This window comes from Notolepis coatsorum, assembly GCF_963971535.1.
Source record: "Notolepis coatsorum genome assembly, chromosome: 1".
In the NCBI taxonomy this organism is placed as follows: Eukaryota; Metazoa; Chordata; class Actinopteri; order Aulopiformes; family Paralepididae; genus Notolepis; species Notolepis coatsorum.
Window position 1 is genome coordinate 131,952,643 of NC_140165.1, and position 25,903 is coordinate 131,978,545.

The 25,903-nt window shown below is 44.4% G+C and overlaps 1 protein-coding gene across 2 annotated transcripts in view; it reads right to left on the reverse strand.

Moving 5' to 3' along the window:
* The window catches only part of egflam (EGF-like, fibronectin type III and laminin G domains), a gene marked incomplete at both ends in the record, with an annotated part of 149,530 nt that overhangs the window by 103,989 nt on the left and 19,638 nt on the right, over window positions 1–25,903 (reverse strand). For both annotated transcript variants that reach the window (XM_084325750.1, XM_084325749.1), the window contains 3 exons: window positions 8,639–8,665; window positions 10,056–10,142; window positions 19,192–19,301. In XM_084325750.1, coding sequence (XP_084181876.1) covers window positions 8,639–8,665; window positions 10,056–10,142; window positions 19,192–19,301 — 224 coding nt within the window. The remainder of the gene's footprint in view (window positions 1–8,638; window positions 8,666–10,055; window positions 10,143–19,191; window positions 19,302–25,903) is intronic.

Below are 25,903 nucleotides of genomic sequence, written 5' to 3' on the forward strand. Positions count from 1 at the left end.
AATTGTTGGCTTAATCCATCATTGGATCGCTCATCTACCAGAAATGCAGTACTTTCAAGCTCTGCTAAACCATTCAATCTTTTATGGAAGAGTTTTCACTTTCAGATCCTTGGCGTTTTCACAACCCATCTAGCAGAGCATACTCATTCTTCTCTCATGTTCATCACACCTTCACTCGTATTGATTATTTCTTGATCGACAATCGGCTCATCTCATCAGTACTATCTTGCTCATATGATACTATTGTCATATCGGACCACTCTCCAGTTCTAATGGAACTGCAAATTAGGGGATGTGATAACACCCGACCACCCTGGCGACTGAATACTAGTTTGTTATCGAATGAAGATTTTGTTACTTTTATTTCCAAGCAGATAGATTTTTTTTTGGATATCAATAAGACGCCTGGGATCTCAGCTTCCTTACTATGGGAGACACTGAAAGCATACTTAAGGGGGGAAATAATTTCTTACTGCACTTATGAGATTAGAGCCAGAAGGAAGAAATTAGATAATTTAAACAAACAGATCACTCAGATTGACAACGTTTACTCTATCGCTCCATCACCTGATTTATATAAGGAACGCAGAATTCGATACTCTGACTACCACCCATACCGAAAAATGACTATTCAAATCCAGATACGGAGATAAGGCGAATAAGCGATTAGCTCATCAATTAAGACAGGCATCAGCTTCGCATCAAATACCACAAATCCAAACTCCAACAGGTAGAACTACAGATCCCAAAGAAATTAATGAACAATTTAAAAACTTCTACTCATCTCTCTATGCTGCAGAACAACCCACTGATCCATCTGCCTTTAGCAACTTTTTTGACTCTCTTGATATTCCTAAAATTGACTCTGACTCAGCGGTGAAACTGGATGAGCCTATCACAATAGAGCAGATTGAAGAGGCTGCTCACAACATGCAGGCAGGTAAATGCCCAGGCCCCGATGGTTACCCAATCGAATTCTATAGGAAGTTTTTTGGCAAATTGGCGCCACTTCTTATTGATATGTACAATGAATCCTTCTGCTCTTTTAAATTGCCCCATACACTTACTCAGGCCACAATTTCCTTAATCTTGAAGAAGAACAGAGACCCTCTCCTATGTGGGAGCTACCGTCCTATAAGTTTGCTATCCGTGGATTCAAAGCTTCTTTCCAAACTACTATCTATGCGTTTAGAATCGGTACTACCCTCTATTATTTCCCCAGATCAGACTGGATTCATAAAAAAACTGTACTCTTCTTTTAACACTAGACGGCTTCTTAATGTCATGTATAATCCTTCTTCTTCCTCATTATCAGAAGCTGTGATCTCACTAGATGCCGAGAAGGCTTTTGACCGGGTGGAGTGGAGCTACCTATTCTACACCATGGAGAGATTTGGCTTGGGTAAAACATTTATCACCTGGGTGAAACTGCTTTATACCTCCCCTATAGCCTCAGTCAGAACCAACAACACAGATTCTGAATATTTCCCTCTCTTTCGCTCTACTCGGCAAGGCTGCAATTTGAGTCCCTTATTATTTAATATCGCAATAGAACCATTGGCCATTGCTCTCAGATCAAATCCTAACATAACTGGTATTCATAGGTTTGGCATCGAACAGAAGACTTCACTTTATGCGGATGACTTGCTTTTATATGTATCGAATCTCTCTGTCTCTATTCCAGCTGCCCTTGACGTTTTCAGTTCATTCTGTGAAATAATTATCAGGATATAAACTAAACTTAGATAAAAGTGAGCTATTCCCTCTGAATGCTGAAGGTCGAAATTACCCCTTACATACTTTGCCCTTCAAAATTTCCCCACTTGGCTTCACATATCTTGGCATTTGTTTCACAGACAAATTTAAGGATTTATTTAAATTTAACTTCTCCCCTTTGTTAAGCAAACTGCATAAAGACTTTGAACGATGGTCGCTATTACCCCTGTCCTTAACGGCACGAGTCAACTCAGTTAAAATGAACTCCCTGCCAAAATTCTCATACCTTTTTCAATGTTTACCCATCTTTCTCACACAAGCATTTTTCCAGAAAATTTACAGTTTGGTGTCGCAGTTCATCTGGAATAGGAGAGTCCCTAGGCTTGGTAAAGCCCTACTACAAAAGACCAAAACCTCTGGGAGGGATGGCTCTGCCCAATTTTAAATTCTATTATTGGGCAGCCAACTTTAGAGCACTACAACATTGGGCAAGGTTTGAAGACACACCTTCATCCCCTGTATGGTTGCTTTTGGAATCCTCTTCTTCCAGCCCTGCCTCACTGGCTGCTCTTGCTCACGCACCTCTACTTTTTCTCACCTCTCCCTACTCTAAAAATATTATTGTCAAATCAACACTCAGGATATGGAATCAGTTCAAACGACATTTTGGTTTACAATCTTTTTCTTTACTAGCTCCAATTACAGCTAACCCTGTTCCCCCCCTCCCTCTGTGATGGATAGAGCTTTTCTCTCCTGGTCCCCTCTTGGTATTAGAACATTCAGTGATTTATATATAGAAAATATTTTTGCATCATTTGAACAACTGTCTGACAAGTTTTCTCTTTCGAGGTCACATTTCTTCAGATACTTGCAAGTCTGCAGTTTTGTACGTAATATCAACCCACAGTTCCCCAAACTCCCAGAAGCCACTCCTATTGACACTTTACTAAAGCCTACACTGGTCACAAAAGGGTATTATATCTGTCCTGTATGGCTTGATTTCCTCACTGCGTCCTACCTCATTAGAAACGATCAGGAGGAGATGGGAGGAGGACCTGGGTGAGGACATCACAGAAGACCTGTGGGAGGATATTCTACACCGGGTCCAATCCTCTTCAATTTGTGCCAGGCACGGACTGATCCAATGTAAAATTGTTCACCGTTCACACTTTACTAAAGTCAGGCTAGCCAAGATCTATGGCAACATTGATCCCACCTGTGACAGATGCCACCGTGCCCCTGCTACACATAGTCACATGTTTTGGTCCTGCCCTTCCCTGCATAACTTTTTGTGAGGATTGGCCCATTGCCCACCACACGCTTCAAGGTCAAGTACCAATTACCGTCACGCACCTGTAATCAGCTCACCAGAGCCCTTCATATACTCTGGGGTTTCTATCATTCATTGTCGGGTCATTTTGGATTACCTCTGGATGCTGTTTGTTCCCCCCGTGTTGTACCTCGTCTGTTTTTCTTCAGGACGTCTATGGAAGTCGCCGCTGTTGCTTTTCTCTGTCATCCGTTGGAGCTGTGCCTCGTTGCCCGCTTTGCGCATTTGCGCCTTGGTGAGTTTTTGGAACGAACCTTTTGGATTCTCTGTTTTTTGTGTGTTTTGGTAACACTGAAGATTTGCCGTTTTTGTTTTGTACTGGACTCAGCTAAACTTGTGTGTTGGTAACACTGAAGATTAAGTCACGTGTGATTGTACTGGACTCAGCTAAACTTGTGTGTTGGTAACACTGAAGAGCTAAGGAGGACTGGACTGCCTTTGTATTCCGTTGGCTTGTTTGTTGACAACCCTCTCTCTCTCTCCGTTCCTCCCTGAGTTGGAGCCTTGAGTAGCTGCAGAGCCGCAGAGGCAGTGGCGCAACGCCGCTTCACCCTCTCTACACCGAGACGATCTGCAGAGCCGCAGGCTGCTCCGCCCATAACATTCCCCACTTGTACCTTTTGTTGTTTCATCTATTCCCTGTTACTTTGGAAATAAATACGCCCTGGTTTTTGGCTAACTCTGAACTACCTGTCTGTGCCGTGCTGTTGGGGTTGGTGTCAAACCATAACATTACGACCCGACCATGACGACCCCAGCCGACACAGACAGAGTTAGGGCAGCATTGGCGGTCCAGATCGAGTTGACCAACGACCACAGCCTACAGTTAGGTGCGGCTGCGGCTGCTGTGCAGGACCTCCGGGCCCAGGTCCAGCTTATTCTGGAGGCCCTTGACACTCTGGCCACCCAGCAGACTACCCAGGGTAATCAGCAGGCTGTTATTCTGCACCAGCTACAGGCTCTTAGTGCAGCATTTAACACCCTGCTTTTAACCCCACCTGTCCCAGGAGTCTCAGCCAGGTCACCACCCGCAGCCGTGGCAGACCCCGCGCCTCCCAACCTCGCACCTCGGGAGCCCCGTCTCTCCGAATCACGTTTGTTCGAGGGTAACTTCGAGGATTGTGCCACATTCATCATGCAATGTGAGTTGGTTTTCCTTCATCAACCCAGCCGATTTTTGTCAGAGGGAGCCCGAGTAGCTTACATGACTAACCTGCTCACAGGCCGAGCAGCACAGTGGGTCACTGCTTCCTGGTCTATGAGGGCCGATTTTTGTTTCTCCTACCCAGACTTCGTGGCAGAGCTCCGAAGGGTTTTCCACCACCCAGCTCGTGGCCAGGACCCGGGAGCTCGGCTGGGCACCTTCCGGCAGGGCAGTGGCAGTGTCACCGACTACGCGCTGGAGTTCAGACTGGCCGCAACCGAGAGCGGTTGGAATGATCGGGCTCTTCATCTCACCTTCCTGAAGGGGCTCAACGACACTGTAAGGGACCAGCTCGCGACCCAAGAGGAGCCAGATTCTCTCGAGGGCCTAATCAGCCTCGCTATCCGCATCGACGGACGCCTCCGGGAGAGAAGGCGTGAGTGAGCACGACTGGGACCCCCAGACGTTCCCCAGACCCCCCGTCCTTGTGACCGTTCTGCTGACCGTCCTGCTCCCTCTGTGACTGGTGGTTTTTTTCCCTCCCGAGCTGTGACCGAGGTGGAACCCATGCAGCTGGGACGCACCCGCCTTAGCCCGGCCGAACGGGAGTCCAGGCTCTGGTCCGGCCTTTGTCTCTACTGCGGCCGGGATGGACACCGTATCTCCAATTGCCCTACCCGGCCAAGAGGACCAGGCTCGCCAGGACCCCAGGAGATCCTGGTGAGCCGTTTTTCCTGTTCCCACACCTGTGCACCACCTAACCGTCTGACGAGCGTCACCCTAGCCTGGGCGGACCAACGGGCGACGGTGGGTGCACTCATTGACTCTGGTGCTGATGGGAGTTTCCTGGACGTTGAGTTTGCCACCCGGGCCAACATTCCACTTGAGGACCTCGAGAGGCCCTTGGAGGTTTTCGCGCTGGATCATCACCGCCTGGCTGAGATCACTCAACGCACCTGTCCTGTCCTCCTCACCGTTGCTGGTAACCACGTTGAGAGACTCGAGTTTTTTATTACCAGATCCCCTCTTGTCCCGGTAGTCCTGGGTCGGCCCTGGCTCGCGCTGCATGAGCCCCACATCGCCTGGTCCTCCGGCACCATCAGGGGGTGGAGCTCCTCCTGTCATGCCCAGTGTCTTCAGGCGGCGTCCAGTCCTTCGCCCCGGGGTTCCCCTTGTGTCCCTGTCTCCAGCCCCCTCACCGGGCCCCTGTCTCCGTCTCCGGCCCCCCTCGCCGGTTCCCTGTCCCTGTCTCCAGCCCCCCTCACCGGGTCCCTGTCCCCGTCTCCAGCCTCCCTCACCGGTCCTCTGTCCCCGTCTCCGGTCCCCCTTTCCGGGCCTCTGTCTCTGTCCCCCTCTCCAGTGCCCCTGATCACCGGCTTCCTTCGGTCCCATCCGGGCAAGCCGAGGCCGGGTGGGTCGCCGGGTGGCAACCGAGGAGGGGGGGGTACTGTGAGGATTGGCCTGTTGCCCACCACACGCTTCAAGGTCAAGTACCAATTACCGTCACGCACCTGATGTGTGTTGTAATCAGCTCACCAGAGCCCTTCATATACTCTGGGGTTTCTATCATTCATTGTCGGGTCGTTTTGGATTACCTCTGGATGCTGTTTGTTCCCCCCGTGTTGTACCTCGTCTGTTTTTCTTCAGGACGTCTATGTAAGTCGCCGCTGTTGCTTTTCTCTGTCATCTGTTGGAGCTGTGCCTCGTTGCCCGCTTTGCGCATTTGCGCCTTGGTGAGTTTTTGGAACGAACCTTTTGGATTCTCTGTTTTTTGTGTGTTTTGGTAACACTGAAGATTTGCCGTTTTTGTTTTGTACTGGACTCAGCTAAACTTGTGTGTTGGTAACACTGAAGATTAAGTCACGTGTGATTGTACTGGACTCAGCTAAACTTGAGTGTTGGTAACACTGAAGATTAAGTCACGTGTGATTGTACTGGACTCAGCTAAACTTGTGTGTTGGTAACACTGAAGATTAAGTCACGTATGATTATACTGGACTCAGCTAAGGAGGACTGGACTGCCTTTGTATTCCGTTGGCTTGTTTGTTGACAACCCTCTCTCTCTCTCCGTTCCTCCCTGAGTTGGAGCCTTGAGTAGCTGCAGAGCCGCAGAGGCAGTGGCGCAACGCCGCTTCACCCTCTCTACACCGAGACGATCTGCAGAGCCGCAGGCTGCTCCGCCCATAACATTCCCCACTTGTACCTTTTGTTGTTTCATCTATTCCCTGTTACTTTGGAAATAAATACGCCCTGGTTTTTGGCTAACTCTGAACTACCTGTCTGTGCCGTGCTGTTGGGGTTGGTGTCAAACCATAACATTACGACCCGACCATGATGACCCCAGCCGACACAGACAGAGTTAGGGCAGCATTGGCGGTCCAGATCGAGTTGACCAACGACCACAGCCTACAGTTAGGTGCGGCTGCGGCTGCTGTGCAGGACCTCCGGGCCCAGGTCCAGCTTATTCTGGAGGCCCTTGACACTCTGGCCACCCAGCAGACTACCCAGGGTAATCAGCAGGCTGTTATTCTGCACCAGCTACAGGCTCTTAGTGCAGCATTTAACACCCTGCTTTTAACCCCACCTGTCCCAGGAGTCTCAGCCAGGTCACCACCCGCAGCCGCGGCAGACCCCGCGCCTCCCGACCTCGCACCTCGGGAGCCCCGTCTCTCCGAATCACGTTTGTTCGAGGGTAACTTCGAGGATTGTGCCACATTCATCATGCAATGTGAGTTGGTTTTCCTTCATCAACCCAGCCGATTTTTGTCAGAGGGAGCCCGAGACGATCTGCAGAGCCGCAGGCTGCTCCGCCCATAACATTCCCCACTTGTACCTTTTGTTGTTTCATCTATTCCCTGTTACTTTGGAAATAAATACGCCCATGGTTTTTGGCTAACTCTGAACTACCTGTCTGTGCCGTGCTGTTGGGGTTGGTGTCAAACCATAACACTTTTGGTCTGAAATATTTGAAACTATCTCAAATAGTATTGAGATCCCAATCAGCCCGACTGCCATAACTGCTTGCTTTGGTGTCTCTATCTCCCCTACTACCCTGTCTCTGCCACGATATAAAGCTGACCTGGTGGCATTTGTTACTCTCCTGGCTAGACGTCTCATTTTACTGCATTGGAAGTCACCCACTCCTCCATCTCACTCTATGTGGCTCAGGGATATTTTGCACTTCCTTAAGATGGAGAAAATAAGATTTTATAAAACATGGGGTCGTTTCTTTACTTATGTTGGGGAACAAGGTTCAATCGACCCCCCCATAAATAATGTTCACTCCTAGCCTAGCACTGTCCAGTCGATTGACCTATCTACATGTCTGTGCAAATGTAACCTGATGTCTACCTTCTCACTTAAAAAAAAAATCATTTGTTCCATTCCTCTATTTCTGCTGTACAGTCCTTGTCCTGAGTGTACATATCTGTTTAATTGACTGTATGTCCGAAACAATATCTATATTTATTTTGTGGTGTACTCGCTTTAGTCTATATATTCAACAGACCTATACTTTGACTACTTATACGTAGCTTTGTGCAATATGTATATTATTTACATTCAACAGACCTATATTTTGTCTATTTATACATAGCTTTGTGCAATAGGTATATTGTTTATCCAACAGACCTATATTTTGACTAATTATATGTAGCTTTGTGCAATATGTATATTGTCTACATTCAACAGACCTATATTTTGACTACTTATATGTAGATATGTGCAATACGTCTGACATATATGTGTACAATTTGACCTTGTGCTCATCTCATATTGCAACGAAAAAAACATCAATAAACAAAGTTTTGAGAAAAATAAAAATAAAGGTAATGAGTACTATATACAATAATATACAAATATACAGTGCCTTTTTTGTAGTGTGGGTGTGTGAGAGAGTTCAAGTGAGGATGTGTGGTCTCTCTGTTCTTGCTGCATGTATGCGGAGGCGCATGCCTGACTGCAGCAGCTTGAACAGGATATTGTTGGGGTGGTGAGGGTCCTTCACTATTCTGCAGGTTGTGGATCTGCACCTCTTGGTGTACAAGTCCTGTAGGGGTGGTACACTGCAATACCGTAGTGCGCTCTGCTCTCTGTAGAGCCTTCCTGTCCTGGGCAGTGCAGTTGCCAAACCAGGCAGTGATGTTCCCAGTCAGGATGCTCTCCACAGCCCCAGAGTAGAAAGACTCAAGTATCTTCCCTGATACTCTGCATTTTCTGAGTTGTCTCAGGTGGTAGAGGCGCTGCTTCGCCTTTTTTAACACAGTGTCTGTGTGTGTTGACCATGTCAGGTCCTTCACGATGTGGACTCCCAGGTCCTTGAAACTGTTCACCCTGTCCAGGACACCCTGTCCCTGTCCTCATGTAATGCATACAGAAACTCTGCTCAATGATGATTGTAATAGTAAATGACATGAGTGAGAGGTGTACTTATTAACTGAGGTACTTACAAAGCTTGCTTGTCCATCAAACTGCCCCTATGAGAAAATAAGAGCAGAGGTAGGCAGTAAGCCCTCTTTAGTTGGGAGGGGTAACTTGTTATTTTCTGAGAATGGAACAGGTACCCAAAGAATTGCAGCAATCTGATTGGACTTCATTACCAGTCCCATGTCACCATCCATTCTTCTCATGTATATCTCTTTAGAAACCATTTGGAACATTGTGTACACGTTACATTGCAGGGTGGGATGATTACATCTCACCAAGAACTCGGAACCTTAATGGGGACTATTACAGTAGGATATACATTGTAGGAGTCTCCTGTATCAGTGGATTTTACAAACAAATCTTAATAGACACTATATAGTATTACATTACATTATCATTGCAGACATCTTGATAGACAAACAGGTGATTGTAATCAAATAATGGGTGATACTCACTAAATGACAACCGTGGCCAATGAGCTGTGTTTATGACATCGCACACAAGCAATGGCAGAGCTCCATAGAGCCTAGAGGCGGTTCATGTGAGGAGTCCACGATGCAACGCAGCCGGCGTAATGTGGATGCCTTCTAGCCATTACAACAACCATTACCGGGCCAGAGCCGGCTCATATTTGGCGTGCCGTGCCGAGACTGAGCCGAGTGTGCCGACCAGTAGCCGGATTCGTCCCGAATATGCTGGCCACCTGGGTACCCTCCTGTATTGGTAACACTATACCATTGATAAGTCAAGATAGACTGCGCTCACAAAATATAACACTGGGTGCTGAAATCCCATGGAGTATATTAGAAAAAGAAAGCAATACGCTTGGACCAGCACTCACAGATTTTGATTATTTAATGGCAGCCTGAAACAAACATGTTTCGGAAAAATGTATGTTCCTTCCTCAGTGTTGATGGCTAGCAAATGTTCTCACAGACAATAATGTTTATATACCAAGCAAAGCAGGAAGTGACATCATCCACAGGTGTGTTGAGAGTTGCTATAAGGTCGAATTTGACCCAAGAAGTACTTTGATACCAAGAGTCCATTCTTAAGTCAAAATTACCACATTATAGAAATAATAAATGTAGATATAAAATAAATAAACATAAGATTGTTGTTATACTAGAAGCACAAATAAAACAAAAATAACATCTAGTATGTTAGTTGCTGGTGTGGTACTGACGATGACAGAATAGTAATGGCTAGAAGGCATCCACATTACAGCCGGCTGCATTGCATTGTGGACTCCTCACATGACCCACCTGACATCACAGCAGCTTCATGGAACTCTGAAAGGGGACACCTCATAAGAATACTGTCTGTACGTATACTATACCATTCTACAACACTTAGTAATGGTATTCTGCAGGGGCTGCAGTTGTTCTAATGGAGGAGAGATAGAAGCAGCATGATGGAGGCCTTCATGATGCTACTCACTGTGGTCAGCATGTCCAGACTGAGAGGAACCTCCAACAAGGAGGCTGTGCTGACTGGACGATTGTTCCTCATCTCTGTGTAGAAGACCTGAAAGAAACACACACACACACACACACACACACACACACACACACACACACACACACACACACACACACACACACACACACACGCACACACACACACACACACACACACACACACACACACACACACACACACACACACACACACACACACACACACACACACACACACACACACACACACACACACACACACACACACACACGCACAAATAAATAATAAATAATAATAATAAATTGTCTCAACTTGTGTTTTCAAGTAACCTTATTGCATTGGCTTTATTGAGTTGAATCAACTAAATAGGAATGATGTAAACTTTATATTTAATATTCACTCTTTCCTCTTTAGTTGATTCAACAACAAAAACAAAATCCAATGCAAAAAGGTTACTTAAAGGTGCAGCGACCTCTACACAAAAGAGCCCTGCTTGATAATGCGCTTTGTTTAATTTTTTTGTTTTGGAGTGTCAATAGGTGAAGGGATGCTAAGCAGGGTTTAGAGTCACAGTATAATAATACTATAATAGGCTAGCTATTAATAGGCCCTGGGGCCTGACTCAAGTTAAACTAAAGTTTAAGAAAACCTGTAGCCTATACTCCATCACTAGTTCAAGTTCAAGTTTCAGAAGTTCAAGTTCAAGTTTTGTTTTATTTGTCACCAGAGCCGCCGCAAGGGGCGTGCGAGAGGTGCGGTCGCACAGGGCCTCGCACCTAGGAGGCCTCGCAAAAAGAAATATATATATATATTTTTATATATATATATATTTTTTTTATAAATATTTAAATAAATATAATGTTAACAATCACTTTCAATCACAGACCTAAAAATCTAGTTTTGCTTACATGCTTATATATTTCACATTAGACACGTTTGTAAAATAGTAATATGCATACTGTCACTACTATATGCGACAGCGTGACTGCGTCATCTATCAAGCGCACTGGGCACGTGGGGTGGTGGTCAGGTGTAAGGTGGATGGTGTGTGTGGCAGAGTGGTGGTAACCCAAAATGATGTTTTGGAGGCAGGGGAAGCTGGCAGCACCGGCGGCAGCAGCACAACACACAATCGAGAATCTTTGAAAGCTTTTGTACGAGATGGCTTTTCCAGTTGGGCTAAAGCACTAGAACGATACCGATTCCACGAAAAGTCAAATCTGCATCGAGCTGCTGTTAGCATGGTTGCCGCTGCTAATGCAGGTGTTAATGTTGCCGCTTCTATGTCTGCTGGTAAACAAAAGCAGATGGCTGAATGCGAGAATAGCTTTGTTGGGTATTCTAACCTCTAGTCTATCCAATATCTTTCGTGTCAGGGATTAGCCATTAGAGGAAAAACAGACGAGGAGTCCAATGACCCAGTTGCTAAACTTGCGTGCTCAAGATATCCCAGAATTACAGTCATGGCTGGCTCGTAAGGAGAGCAAGTGGCTATCTCATGATATCCTAAACGAGATGACTGAAATAATGGGCCATGATGTGCTGAGAACGTTAATTGAAGAAATACAGTCTGCTGGGTTTTTCTCTGTGATTATGGATGAGACAACCGACATCACGGTCAAATAGCAGGTGTCTATCTGCTTCCGTTTTGTGACTGAAAATCTGGAGCCAGAGGAACTTTTTGTTGGATTTTATGAGACATCAAAAACAACAGCAGACACACTTTTTCAGCTGTTAAAAGACGTTCTGATGAGTCTCACTGCCAATCGGTAAATGTAGAGGCCAGTCACCAGTGCTACGACGGCGCGTCAAATGTTTCTGGCATTCAAACAGGTCTACAAGCTCACGTCACAAGAATGTGTCACGAAAGAGGAACCTGGATGTAATCGCAGATGAATTCATCAAGCGCACGGCTGCAAGGAGTAACACTTTCCTCGTAAAGAAGTAACATCAATGGTGAGTGAAAAACAAATCAAATTTTTTATATTTAGTAGCTGTGTTAAGAATAGTTTGACTTGTATGCCCAGCCTCGGGCTACCAGCTGACAGGCAGAGCTGCGTTCCTAATGGGTGTTTGTTCTAGACGTGTGTGTGTGTGTGTGTGTGTGTGTGTGTGTGTGTGTGTGTGTGTGTGTGTGTGTGTGTGTGTGTGTGTGTGTGTGTGTGTGTGTGTGTGTGTGTGTGTGTGTGTGTGTGTGTGTGTGTGTGTGTGTGTGTGTGTGTGTGTGTGTGTGTGTGTGTGTGTGTGTGTGTGTGTGTGTGTGTGTGTGTGTTTGCGCATGTGTGTCGGAAATGTGTGCGTTTGACAACTTTTTCCAAATCCGTATAGCAACAAATCATGTAGGCTATTATTGCAGAAAGTTTATCTTGGGCGTGGGGGTAGGGCATTCAACTATTTTGAGCACCCACTGGCAGAAACATAAATCACACTATGTCTGAGTGCTTATTGTTATTGTTGTCAATTATTTGAAGTGCAAGTAGGCCTATAGGGAGGTGTAGTCTGACGTCACTGGTTGTTCCACCCGTATAGGGATTTATCATTGGGAAAACGGATTATCGGCTATTGTAACAATTCTGCCGCATGAACATTGGCAAGCTTTCCATTTTTGCACAAAATGAGTTCCCTTCTACCACTAACATGATTGTTTAAGCATTTTTGGTTGAAACAAAGGTAGTTATAAGGTTTTTAATTTGTCGTAAAAAAAGAACTACACTTACCAGTAGGCAGCCTGTTGTTCAGTACACAGCCGCTATTGGTCTGTTAGGCTGTCGCCTTTTCCCTGTCACGGGGAGCTGATAGTACCAAGCTAGCTAGCTAACGTTAACGTTACCCCCCGCTGATAGTACGATAGTAGCCCCTTTCGTGACTGTGATGCACTCGGTGCATCACAGTCACGAAAGGGGCTACCACGATAGCTAACTAACGTTAACGTTACAAGCTCAAACACCTTATAACTACTACTACTGTCGTATCCATAAGTTCCCTGGCAGAATACTTTGTTTGTGAGGACAAAGGTATACAAAGAACCATTTTAAATCGGGCATGTTAGGAGTTTCGGTAATGCCGGCTAGCAAGCTAGCTAGCTACTAACGTTATAAACTATACACAATATGTACAACGACACAATGATTTACATGAGTATTTACAGTGATTTAATATGCAGAGAAATAACGTTATACGATTTAAATTTTAAATACAAATTTGGTAACGTGGTTGTGGCTTTTACAAATAGTGGTTAGCTTTAGAGATAAATGGCTATGATCACGGAGCACTAGTGTTGGGTGAAACAGATACTAGCCACAGATTCAGGGTCAGTTATTTACCCATTGTACGAATTGTTAAGCTTATGGAATGTAAGGGAAATCTGATCCTAGGTCTGTGACTAGTAGGCAGGAGGCTACGCTGTGGTGACGTCGGTCAGCAGCGCCAAATAGCAGTGTAGTTTCCCAGCGAACGAAAACATAAACATTGTTATTTTGCTACCTTTACGATTAATTGTGAATATTTTCATGTTGAGCTATAGATTGTGGATAAATACGCACAGAAAGGTACACCATGCCAACGTTAATGCTTTATTTATCTAAAACGAGCCGATTTAGAAATGGTCAATGGGGAAATACATTGCATTCCACAGAGGGTGGAACAGGAAAAAACTAAAATGACATTGTGGTGGCAGAATGCCATATAATGCACATCCTATATAAAAAATAGATTACACCTTTATGGATACAGGTCATTACAAAACATATCCCATGTCACCGACATTTATATTCTTTGAGCAAACTGTCAGAATGGACCAGGAGGGGTGCAAGGAATGTTTTCTAGTGTTCTTATTTGGATTTGGATCTAACCTCGGTCATGACCTGAAATGAACCTCATAGACTCCAGCGCAAACTGGATTGGAGTCTGCAGATGTGGAAAGACCAGAGCCAGAATGAAACGCAGTTTATAAAGATTTGGCAATAACAGAAATTATTAGACACACCTAGCTTGCACCAAAACTTGACCAGTCACTCCAATACAGTGAGAGTCTACCAATGAGAAATAACCCGCCTATAAATGAAACATGCCAAGTTTAGAAGAGTATAAATATGCTTCAATACTTTAGCCTGTTGGGACTTTTGGTTTAATCTTGAAATAAACTATAATGCGGAAGACGGAAAGAGAACCTCTTCGGCAGTGAACTTGAACACGAACAGTCGCAACGGACGGGGCCTCTGGAGAGCCCTGTTGCAGAAGTTATGTTGGAGAGCCCCGTGGGATAGCGACGGGTGATAGGAAGTACTTGCTAGTTGACGTGACATCCTAGGAGTACCAGCGATAGTGTGTGAGCGAACGGTACAGAACAAAGTACTAACATTATCGGGTTATAGTAGCTACTGTGTGCGGTATAAGTAGCGTGCGGCTAATACCATATCTGAGTCCTTAGTAGTCGGGTTATAGCAGTTACTGTGCCGGTATAGAGTGCGAGCCCAGATACGTGCGTGGACCTACAAGCAGTCTGCTCCGGCCGTCAGCAGCTGTCTTCACCGGCGTTCTACATCAGCTCTGCACCGGCTGGGAGCAGCCAGCACGGGAGTCGTCCCGTCCAGCAGAGGTCGCCAGCACGCGCTCTCAACCCACCACTGCACCTGCCCCAGCCCCGCTTGCTAGCACCTGCGACGAGAGCGTTTGACGCCATCTTGCCACCAGGACGGTGGTGGAGCGGCGTGGCCGCCATTTTGGTAGAGTAACATTAGGGCTTCGGTGCCCAGGATCTATTGCACGTTACACAGTGTGGTGCGGCCTGCGGGCGAAGTGAACACTAACAACCAGTGTCTAAGGGGTACCCCAGACTATATATGCCGGCATTAGAATAGGGCTTTTTGCAAGGTATTAGTGGGCCAACACTTTTGTTTTCGTTCCTTTCCTTTGAGCGTGATAACATGTGTGTTTAATAATATTTTCCCATCCACTTAACCCTTTCCCTGTGGGGAAGTTACAGACCTGGTGCATTATAATTAAAGCCTTTTGAGGTATTATTCTGGCCGTATAATTAAAGCCTTTTGAGGTATTATACAGGGTGAAGACCCAGACATGGGTGATGAGTCAAACACAGTGAAGTATATTATCCCTGATATTAACCCAGAGGTGGGTGTATAATATACGTGTTTATGAGGTATTGAGTTGCACACAGGAGCTATAGTAGGACTTCAGTCCAATTCACCACTAGTAGTAGATCATTGTAACTGACCAGTACATAACATTAAAGAATCGGATGGGAGATTTGGTGTGTGTGTCTATCCATGGGCCGGTTGACAATCCTTTTGGTGTGGGTAATGTTAATATAATTAACCCTTTCCTATTCCACCGTTCCCTCTTCATTGTAAGGTTTCTAGGGTCATTGAGGGAGGGTACTGCTTGCGGGGGGAACTCAGAGTATTTGATTACAATTCAGTCACGAGGTATGGGAGGGTTTAAGGAGCAACTGGGGGAAGTGGGAGCGTGTTGGGGAGTACTGCTGACCGCCCTGCTGCAGGGAAGGAAGACCAGAGTACCAGACCAGGTTGGTAAATCCCGGGCCCCATCCACTCACACTACCAGCCTCCAGTCAACGCCCCAGGCCCAAAGACGAGGGTGCAGTCAGACAGAGTTCTGCTGTGTCCAGCTACCTCGTGACTGCCAGCAACCGTTCCCACGAAGCAGGGATAATCCACCCTGCTACACTTGCATCACGTGTCCCCTCCGGTACATGAGGAGGCAGCCTGTCGCATCTTTTCACCAGACAGCGCGGACTCTCAGTGGCGAGGAGTAACGTGTGCGAGCCTCACGCTGCCCCCGATACTTCCTGTCTCTGCTGTGCAGGCGTCACCCAACCGACCTGTAGGAGTCGCTGTCCACAACGTCCAATCCCCACCCATCGACTTCCACCCGCTACCTCTGTCAATTGAGATAGTATGACGACTGGCCCAAGCCGCAGGCAATGCTGACACCAGGATTCGAGACCGGAGTCTCTTGCATTGGTGACGAGCGCAATCTCCGCTATGCCACCCAGCCGCCATATAGTTTCACATATTTGTAACTTATTTAACGTTAAGCTAACGTTAGCTAATCGTCTGACATAACGTTAGCTCCGTAAGCTAAGAGTAGACAAGAGTAGCGGATGTGACGTCGGTAAACAAGCCACAGGCTGTTATGTAAGACCAAACACACCGCAGAGCAGGTCTTCTCCAAAGCGGAGGTGGAGCGAAAAGAACTGCTAGAATACTCAATCAGCAGCAGAGTAGTTCATTGCTGCTAGATTGTTTGTTTGTTTAATCAGTTGTAAAATACTTTCATTTATTTGTTATTTAAATATATAGATGTGTATTTGACTATTTTCTTATCAGCAGAATAGTTAATTGTTGCTAGAGTGGTTTGTTTACCCTTGTTTTATACTTGTTATTTTGTAAAATACAATACCTTTATTTATTTTGTATATAAATAGATGTGTACCTTTTTTAGTGAATTTGTTAAACATGTTTTTTTAAATAAACATAACATTTATTTAAAGATATGTCCGTGACTGTGTGTATATATAATATACACACAGTCACAGACATATCTTTAAATAAATGTTATGTTTATTAAAAAAAAAAAACATGTTTAACAAATATATATATGTTGTTCTAAATAAATAATAACTATTTGTATAGCACCTTTCATACAGGGGATTGCAGTTCAAAGTGCTTTACATCAGTACGATGTAAATAATAATAAAGTAATAATAATACATAATTTATTTATTAAATATTATGTTTTGAATTTTTTTTACAACAAATTTTAGGTAGATTCAATTTTTAGAGACTAAAGTACAGAAAAAAGTTACGTTGGGTACCGGTATCGATTCACAGGTACCGGTACCGGTATCGGTTCAAATGTGAACGGTACCCATCCCTAGCGATGGCTTGGGTTGAATCACACTCTAACTTTCATTTCTGTTTGGCCAGTGGCCACTCCTGCTGGGACATAGATTCACATTGATCGCCTAGAAATTCCATTGCCTAAGCGTATTTGACCATTGAAACGTGTATAGACATAGGGATGGGAGACCGGGGTTCAACTCCCACTCGGGGCATTGAAGTTTGAAGGTGACGTTGTTACAACCGTTACAATGGTGCCGACTGACCCGGATGCCTTGGGTGGAGTGGAGTGAGTTTAAGGTAGGTGAGTGTAACGGATGGTATCGTGAAGCGCAGTCAAGAAGGGCTGGGGTGAGTAGCGGTGCTATGGGTTAAACTCACTCTCACATCCTCAAAAGACACATAGACACGGTACAAAGAAGTGAATTCACCTCTTGGTATAGCGGTCTGTGTTGCTGCCCGCGGTGTGGGAGACCGGGGTTCAACTCCCACTCGGGGCATCGAAGTTTGAAGGTGACGTTGTTACAACCGTTACACATATATACATGTCATATACCTTTGATTTGGGAGTATTCTGGGTTTCAGGGGATCAGCCAGAACGGTTTGGGCTTATTGCACATAACGCGTTTTATCTTGCTATCTATGAAAAAAGACTGTATTATCTTGGAAATGCGCGATGTTCAGCGTGTAATAAACTACAAACTACAGCGTGTGGAAACAAACTATTATGTAATTATGCCCATGCTGGACTACAAGTAATGTTTGTCAAAATGAGTCACACCGGGGGCGGTCAGGTGGCGTAGCAGAGATTGCGCTCGTCACCAACGCAGGAGATGCTGGGTTCGAGCCCAGCTCTCGGCGTTGCTACCAGCTTGGCTGGTCGTTCATACTAATACAATTGGCAGTATTAGGGGGTGGGAAGCTGGTGGGTGGGAATCTGGCGTTGTGGACAGCGACGCCTACAGGTCAGGTCTCGGCGCTTGCTCAGTGGGGGCAGGACTTGGTGGAGATTGCGTGCCCTCCCACGCGTTACACTTCACCAATGAGAGTCCTTGCTGCCAAGTGAAAAGACGTCACTGGCAGTTGCCGCACGTATCGGAGCATGCATACAGCAGCCAGGTAGGGGAGGGGGGGAATTGGCACGGCGACCAAATTGGGACGGGGAAAAAAACAGAAAATTGGAGAAAGAGAAATAATTTTTTTTTAAATGAGTCACACCGTGTCTCTCACACACACAACTTCGCAAACATAGTGCAACGACCACAGAAACTACCAGAAGGCTGGCATTCTAGGGATAATGATAACCGAATTGCGTGGCACTGAAGTGTTAAGCGTGGCGCTGAAAGTGTTAAGAACAAAATAATTCCACATTTATGTTTTTTTCTGAGATATTTTTGGACTCTTCTGCTTTCATTGGATAGTTCAATAGCGAATGACAAGAAGCTTTGAGGAAACATAGGGGATGACGTGCAACAATGGTAACAGGCCGGATTTGAACCCGGCAGCCAGGATGTTGCAAGTAGGCTACATGGTAGCTTGCTACATGCATTCAATGCTGTTTACAACCAGGTGCACTCTGCACAAACACAGACACACACTAGGAGACTGTTGACATCAGTTCCAATCTCTGCCCTTTGCCAGAAATGAAAAAGCATAATTATGTTATGACTATGCCGTTGCAGAGATGCTTTGAGCCACCCAGGCCAATTTAACCATCAACTACTGATTAAAAACACGTTGCCTTCTGCCACTAAAAGGACACGTCCTTCACGAGTTGTCAACGGATGTCAACAAATGTCCCTGTGGGGGGAAAGAAAAATCTGTCAATCAACAAAGCACTAAGAGCTAGCTTCACCATTTTCCCCTCAATCCAATCCTGCCCTTTTGAAAACATGGATTTGAGTCTGTGGGGGAACACACCAGACATTTCTAACTCGCAAGCAAGCCCTCAAGGCCAAATCACAGGAGGGTCGGTCAGTTGGGAACGCATCTTAAAAGCAGGTAGGGCTGCAGCTGACAGAGGAAATGGGTTTCTCGTGGAGACAAAAAGAGAGGAAATTAGATTAACAACCTAAGAAGCGATAATTTGATGGCTGCCGGGTTGAAAGGCTTTCTGTTAGCTTTAGAAGACAGGTGGGGAATAGGTGAGGGGGGCTACCTCTGCACACATGGCCATAAGGCCTTATACTGTATTGGCCAATATAACGGCAATAGACATCTGTGCTCTGTATTACCTTGTAGCCAGTGATGGTGCTGACATGTCGTCGAGGCATCTTCCATCGTACACTGAAGGCCGTGCAGTTGGCTGTCTCCAGCTGAATGTCCAATGGAGGACTCAGACGATCTGGATGATAGAGAAAGAAGAACTTCTCAAAATGGGGAAACAGTAGTAGCGTAGTGTGGTTTCTATGAAAGAAAATAGAAACACTAGACATCAAAGAGATAATTCTAAATCGATTTGCATTTGTAAGATGAATAATCATGTCACTCTTGATGAAACAGTTTTACAAATGATTAAAAATTTTCATTTTGAAGTAGCCTAATTTTAAATTATCTGTCTTGTTGTATCTGTCTGTTATCTGGGCCGTCATGTTTTTGTTGTCATGGATAAGCAGCGTAACTGATTTGATAACTTCTGGAAGTTCACACGACATGGTTTGGTCAAGCTTCTTCAGGCGGGCTTTGGGACCACTGTTGTCATAATCATAGCGTTGATGTCCAATTTCTTACTCCAGTGTACAGTAATAAGAAAACATATAGTGAAACCAGTGACACTGCATATCCATGAGAGCAAAACAGCCTCCTATATTAGAAATACTCTCTCAGCCTATAGGAACCAGGCACATTAACCCTTTCAGGTGTACAAGCGCACAGATTGGAATTGCTGGCCATTGACAGCTTCAGAGTTCTAGAAGTTTAAAGATAATGTTTAGAAACTTTCCAAAATCATCACGCCTGAACCCCTTAAACCCGATTGGCCCGGTATCGGGCCGAGATTTATTTCACATCATAAATAGATCAATACAGTCTGTATTAATTAATGTTGTGTTTCTTTTTCAAATGTAGCCAAGAGTAAAGACCCTAACCCTATCAAAACAGCAGTCAAAGTGTATATTTTCAGCACTACGTTTGTTTACCAATGATTCTACAGTAAGTGTTATTAGCAAAATATGAGTTTATAACCGGATGATTTAGACACGAGGAAATGACGGTGTCATGTCAAAGCTGGAGCCGGCTGGTGTGAAAAAAAAAAATTGCCGTGATTTTCAAGATTATATCTCACAGGCAGGGAACAAACTTAACTTTTTGACTTACCAGCCATTTGGCTGGTAGATTTTAAAAACTACCAGCCAGGCAGAATTTTTACCAGCCAAAAATTATAAATAGCTTTTTAGTATATCGCCATGTGTTATTATTACTATAATACTCTCATATGCTATTTTCAATTAATATCATAAACAACATAAGGAATATTAGCATAATCTTTAGTGGACTGAAGGAATGAGTCAGTGTTAATAGTTTTAAATGCAAATAATTTATTGAAACATAGAAGTGGGGTCGGGACACATCATATTATGTTATGATGAATTGAAAATGGGGGACCCTGATGTAAACAAGACAAGTCTTTCTCTGGTCTGCATCCCCTTAACAATTGTATGTATTGAGTTGTACTGTACTGTACCCATTCTGCAATCTGTTAATAAACTTTTCAATCAATCAATCAATCAATCAATCAATCACACACACTGTTTCAACTCACCACCCCCGCATCATATTGTAGTCTAGTCTGTCTTCAAACTTCCACTCCTCTCGAAACTTTTTTATATTTGAATATCAACATTATCTGTCCATCCTCAGTAATCCTCAGTTTACTATAATATACTCCTGACTGACTTCATCGTCTTTCCAAAGGCACGCACCACCCCCCCCCCCCCCCATTTCCCTTTCCTCAGTCCACACTGTTCTCTATGGCTCTGCTCTGCCTCTGATAACGTAACGTTCATTTCGGGCGATGTGGGCATAAAGGAATGGCGACGGTGCAAAGCATGTTAGATGCACTTGACCCGTTGTGAGAAAAAAGTTGAAGTCTGTTGAAGTCCGAACATTTAAATAATGTCATAATGTCCAGTGAAAATAATTCCCTCTAAGCACAATTTGATTATTTGAATTGTATTAAAATAGGCTAAAGTTAAATAGCCTATGCGATGAACAAAACAATCATTACATTTGTTTCATCGTTGCTTCACCAAGCAGGAATGACAACGATGTTGTCAGCGGGAGCTTGGTGCTGGATTTTGCGAGAAGCATCCAGCTGCAGAGCCACAGAACCCACCAGCGGTGCCCGCACGGTGCAGTACTCTAATTCAGCCATTGGCAATTCAGCTGTTTGGTGGGGGGCGCTGCTGAGCGGTCCCCAGACCGGAGCTGAAAACACTGCTGCTCTGTGGCTCTGCAGCTGCATGCTTCTCGCAAAATCCAGCACCAAGCTCCCGCTGATGCAGTGGATTTTGTTAGCCGCCAGGTGGCGGGCAGATCTTAATTTCTAGTCGCCAAACATTAAATCTACAAGCCATTGGCGAATGGCGTGTGCTTATTTTGTTCCCTGCTCACAGGTCAAACAAACCTGAACTGTATTGCCATAAAATACAACGTATATTGTTTCTTTACCTTTTTGTGAACGTCTACAAAAAAACACGTCGCAATCTGGTGAAAATGGCGGAGCTATGGACATTATACAAAAGTAACTGTACTTACAGTAGATTTCATTCACGATCTTTGCTGCCCTGTAACGGGCGCCTGGTGGTACTAAATCCAGATTTAACTCTGCCATTGGAAAGAGGAGATTTGGCCCGATCCATAGATGTATGATTTGGCCATACTCATTTCATTTATAGGCCTGATATTCTATATTCATATTTCAAATTGCATGTGTCCGGAGGACAAAATTCAGTACTGTATCTACAAAAAACCCTGTAAATCATCTGCCCTTTATAAATTGTTCACATCTGGTCAATATTAGCAAGGTGTTATTCACTGTCAAAGATCTCCTTTGGTTCATTACAATTTACTCAAGCATAGTAACAGACACAATATTTCTGACACTGGGAATACATTCCCTGAGGTCCATAGATGTCCCTAGATACCAAGAACATGCTAATGGACCTTGTAAAAGTGGAGCAATCTTCCATTTACTTGTATGTACTTTTAGGCAAATTTTCTGAAAATATGGCTAGGGTTAAGCACATCAAATGTATTGTTAAGAGAGGAGCCACCAGCGATACGCCTGCAAGACAGGTCCACATAGTTTTAGAAACCATGATATAAATAAACAAACGGGCATAAAAGGCATTTGATGTCCCAACCATTCCGTAAAGTAGTGAAATAATGCATGGCAAATAATAGCCCATAATATATAGCCTCTTGCTGCAATGCTAGGAGAAGATATCAGCCCTACAGTGTCTGTGGTGTGTCAATCGTACCATAGCTATCCCATTTCTGAAGAGGCTATTTTGTCTGTATAGATCAGGGGTTCCCAAACTTTTCAGGCCAGGGCCCAGAAAATAGGGCGTCAGAGAGCCGCGGCCCAATGCACATCGTCGGGGTTTTTTTTTTTTTTTTTTTTGTCAGGTGACGATTTTTTAAGCCAAATATCACTTCAATCCTATTAAGTTAGTTCAAGTTAGTTATTCATTTATATGTGCTATTTATGAGAGGGCTAACTTGTTGCAAAATAATAATGATAATAATAATAGCCTCATTAAAATACTATTGTTGCTTCGGTTGTTTTCAGCGTTTTATGTGCATAATCTGTTATTTAGTTTGAAATGTTCGTTGAAATAAGTAGATTTTTTGTTTTTGTTTATTTATTAAGTTAATATAAAACCATATAGTCACATTTTAGAATACAACTAGAAACACTGTCCTGGCCTGCTTCTAAGTTCAGTGGCCTGACAAAAAAAAATTAAAATAAAAAAAAAAAAAAATAAAAAAAAAAAATATTTTTTTTTTATTTTTTTTTATTTTTTTTTAAATCATCTCGCGGCCCACCCGTGGCTGCTCGCGGCCCACCTTTGGGTCGCGACCCCGACTTTGGGAACCACTGGTAGATCACTGAGTCCTTATAGCTGTGTCCAAGTGGCTACGGTGGCTATTGAATCTATATTACAAAACCTTGAAGTCTCACGGAAGTGTGAAAAAGATAAGCAACCTATGTTTTTTTGTAATGACTTATGATAATAAGGGGTTCATCCGATGCTAATGTTATTGCTTCCCTGGTCTGACGTAGGAAGGCATTAACGGCTGTGGGTCTGTGCAGCACTTCAAGAGTCAAGTGAGGCGTATCCAGCAGCCCATCAATGACCTGAATGCCTTTCCGAAAGCCCTCAGCCGCAGAATCGGAAATGTGCCCTCAAGACCAACCAAAGTCCACAGCCCTCTCAGTCTTTGATGCAGCACAACCCAGAAAGGAGCTCTCACGATCTGTTGCCTCACAATTATACAGCTCATTTCATTACCCAGTCACTAAGGGGGACAGATCAGAAGATCCAGAGGGAATCAAAAGGCTACCACATGGTGGAAGAAGTACTTAAGTAAAAGTAGAAATACCCAAATAAATGTGTAGTCCGTTCAAAATTCTACTTTAGTGACGGTAGAAAAGTATTTGATATTGAATGTATCTTTGACAGAAGTCAAAAGTACATGTTTTATGTGACGTTATCTTTGCTTAGGAATGTGCAATCCTTGCTCCACTGACCTCTAAATGTTATGTTTAAGTGGTAATGCACCTCTTCTCTGCTCTCCTCTGCTCTGCTCTCCTCTCCTCTGCTCTCCCCTATTTATATTATAAGAAAGAAAGAAAGAAAGAAAGAAAGAAAGAAAGAAAGAAAGAAAGAAAGAAAGAAAGAAAGAAAGAAAGAAAGAAAGAAAGAAAGAAAGAAAGAAAGAAAGAAAGAAAGAAAGAAAGAAAGAAAGTGCCTGTATGTGTGTGTGAGCAGACCCGGCGCCATGGGCGGGCATTAGGGGGCCTGGCCCGCCCACTGAGTCAGCTGTGCCCACCCTGGTAAAAAAAAAATTTTTTTTTGGTCAATCAAAGTCGACTATCCAAATCCTTAGTCGGGGACAGCCGTAGTGGGCACTGATGTCAACAACAACACTACTGAAGCTAGCACGGCACTCTGTGAGAATTAATTTTCTACCCTCAAAAACGTCTTTACAGAACATCGCCTTAGTATGCTTCATCGACGCAAGGCCAATTTAATTCAGTTGGCATTTGAGAAGGACTTAACAAAAAAGTTCAGGAATGAGTGGAGGGACAATGTTTTAACAAGATTTCACTCTGTCCCCAAATGCCGCTTGCCGCTCTACTAATGATGGTGAGTAGCCTGTGGAGGAATTTTGTTTGCTTTTTTATGCACTTATTTTTGTCAGTTCTGTTCAGTTTGTCAATGAATTCAGAAGTGTTGAATAAATGGAGACTTTTCAAAGATATAGAATAGAATAGAATAGAAATGTATTATTCTGAGGGAAATTTGACACTGCAAATCACTCAACATTAAACATTTAGACAGAACAAGTCACGAATAAGAATAACAAAACAAATGGCCTAGAATAAAATGAAATAGAATAAGATTTTTATAAAAGATACAGTAAATAAATACAGTAAAAATATACTGAAGTCTACAGTAGGTGTAATATTGCATAGTGCTGTTTAAAAACTAAGAGTCCAGGAAGATGGTAACTGTCACTGTGCTCAGTGATGCAGTGAGGCACAGTGATGCATTGTATAAAGTCTGATGGCTGTCGGAATGAAGGACTTCCTGTGCCGTTCAGTGCTGCATTTAGGTAGTGTGAGCCTATAACATGCTCCTCCTGTCAGCCAAGTCTGTGTGTAGTGGGTGGGAGGGGTTTTCCCTGATGGCCTGGAGCTTAGCAAGGTTCCTCCTCTCCGCCACCCTCGCTAGAGTCCAGCTCTACCCCAACCACGCTACTGGCCTTCCTGACCATCTTATCCAGCCTGTTTGTGTCCCCTGCTCTCAGTCCGCTGCCCCAGCAGGTCTGTTATATATATCCGTTCAGTCTGTTTTTGTATAAGTGAATGTTCTTAAGATAGAGAGAAATTAGATTTTTCAATGGCCTCTCTGCTGTTTAGTTCAGCACCGTGGGCAGCGCCAAGCAAGCCACAGCGCCGTTGTCCCAGCTGAAACGTATAAAAGGGAACCTGTGTTGAAAAACCATTGTGCCCCCCCGAGAACATTTTATGCCCCCCCACTAATTTGTTTCTGCAGCCTGGTCTGTGTGAGAGAGAGAGAGAGAGAGAGAGAGAGAGAGAGAGAGAGAGAGAGAGAGAGAGAGAGAGAGACCGCCACCATGGTAATTTGGAACCCTAGCACTATTAGCTACTTACCAATTTGTGGAGTCCTTTCTAGTAGACTGAATTGACTTTGCATTAGTTTGTGGCTAACTAACCAGAGCTAGTATGAAGAACAGCATATTGTGCTGAGAAAGGACTCCACCGGTCAACAACGTCATTGACAAGTAGCAAATGGATTGTCAGCACAGTCATTATTTCTTATTATGCCTCTAATCATACCAGCAAGACTGCCGTGAGAATGTCAAGACTCAGTAGAACGTTTAGTTTGTAGCCATTCATGACAAGATGACTGGCTATAACATGCTACTATAACACAACAATTAGTTTATAATTGGGCGGCTGGGTGGCGCAGCGGACATTGCGCTCGTCACCAACGCAAGAGACACCGGGTTCGACTCCGGCTTTCGGCGTTGCCTTCGGCTTGGGCCAGCCGTCATACTAACTCAATTGGCAGAGTTAGCGGGTGGACGTCAATGGGTGGTAATCTGGACGTTGTGGACAGCGACTCCTACAGGTCGGTTGGGGACGCCTGCACAGCAGAGACAGGAAATAGCGGGGGTAGTGTGAGCCTCCCA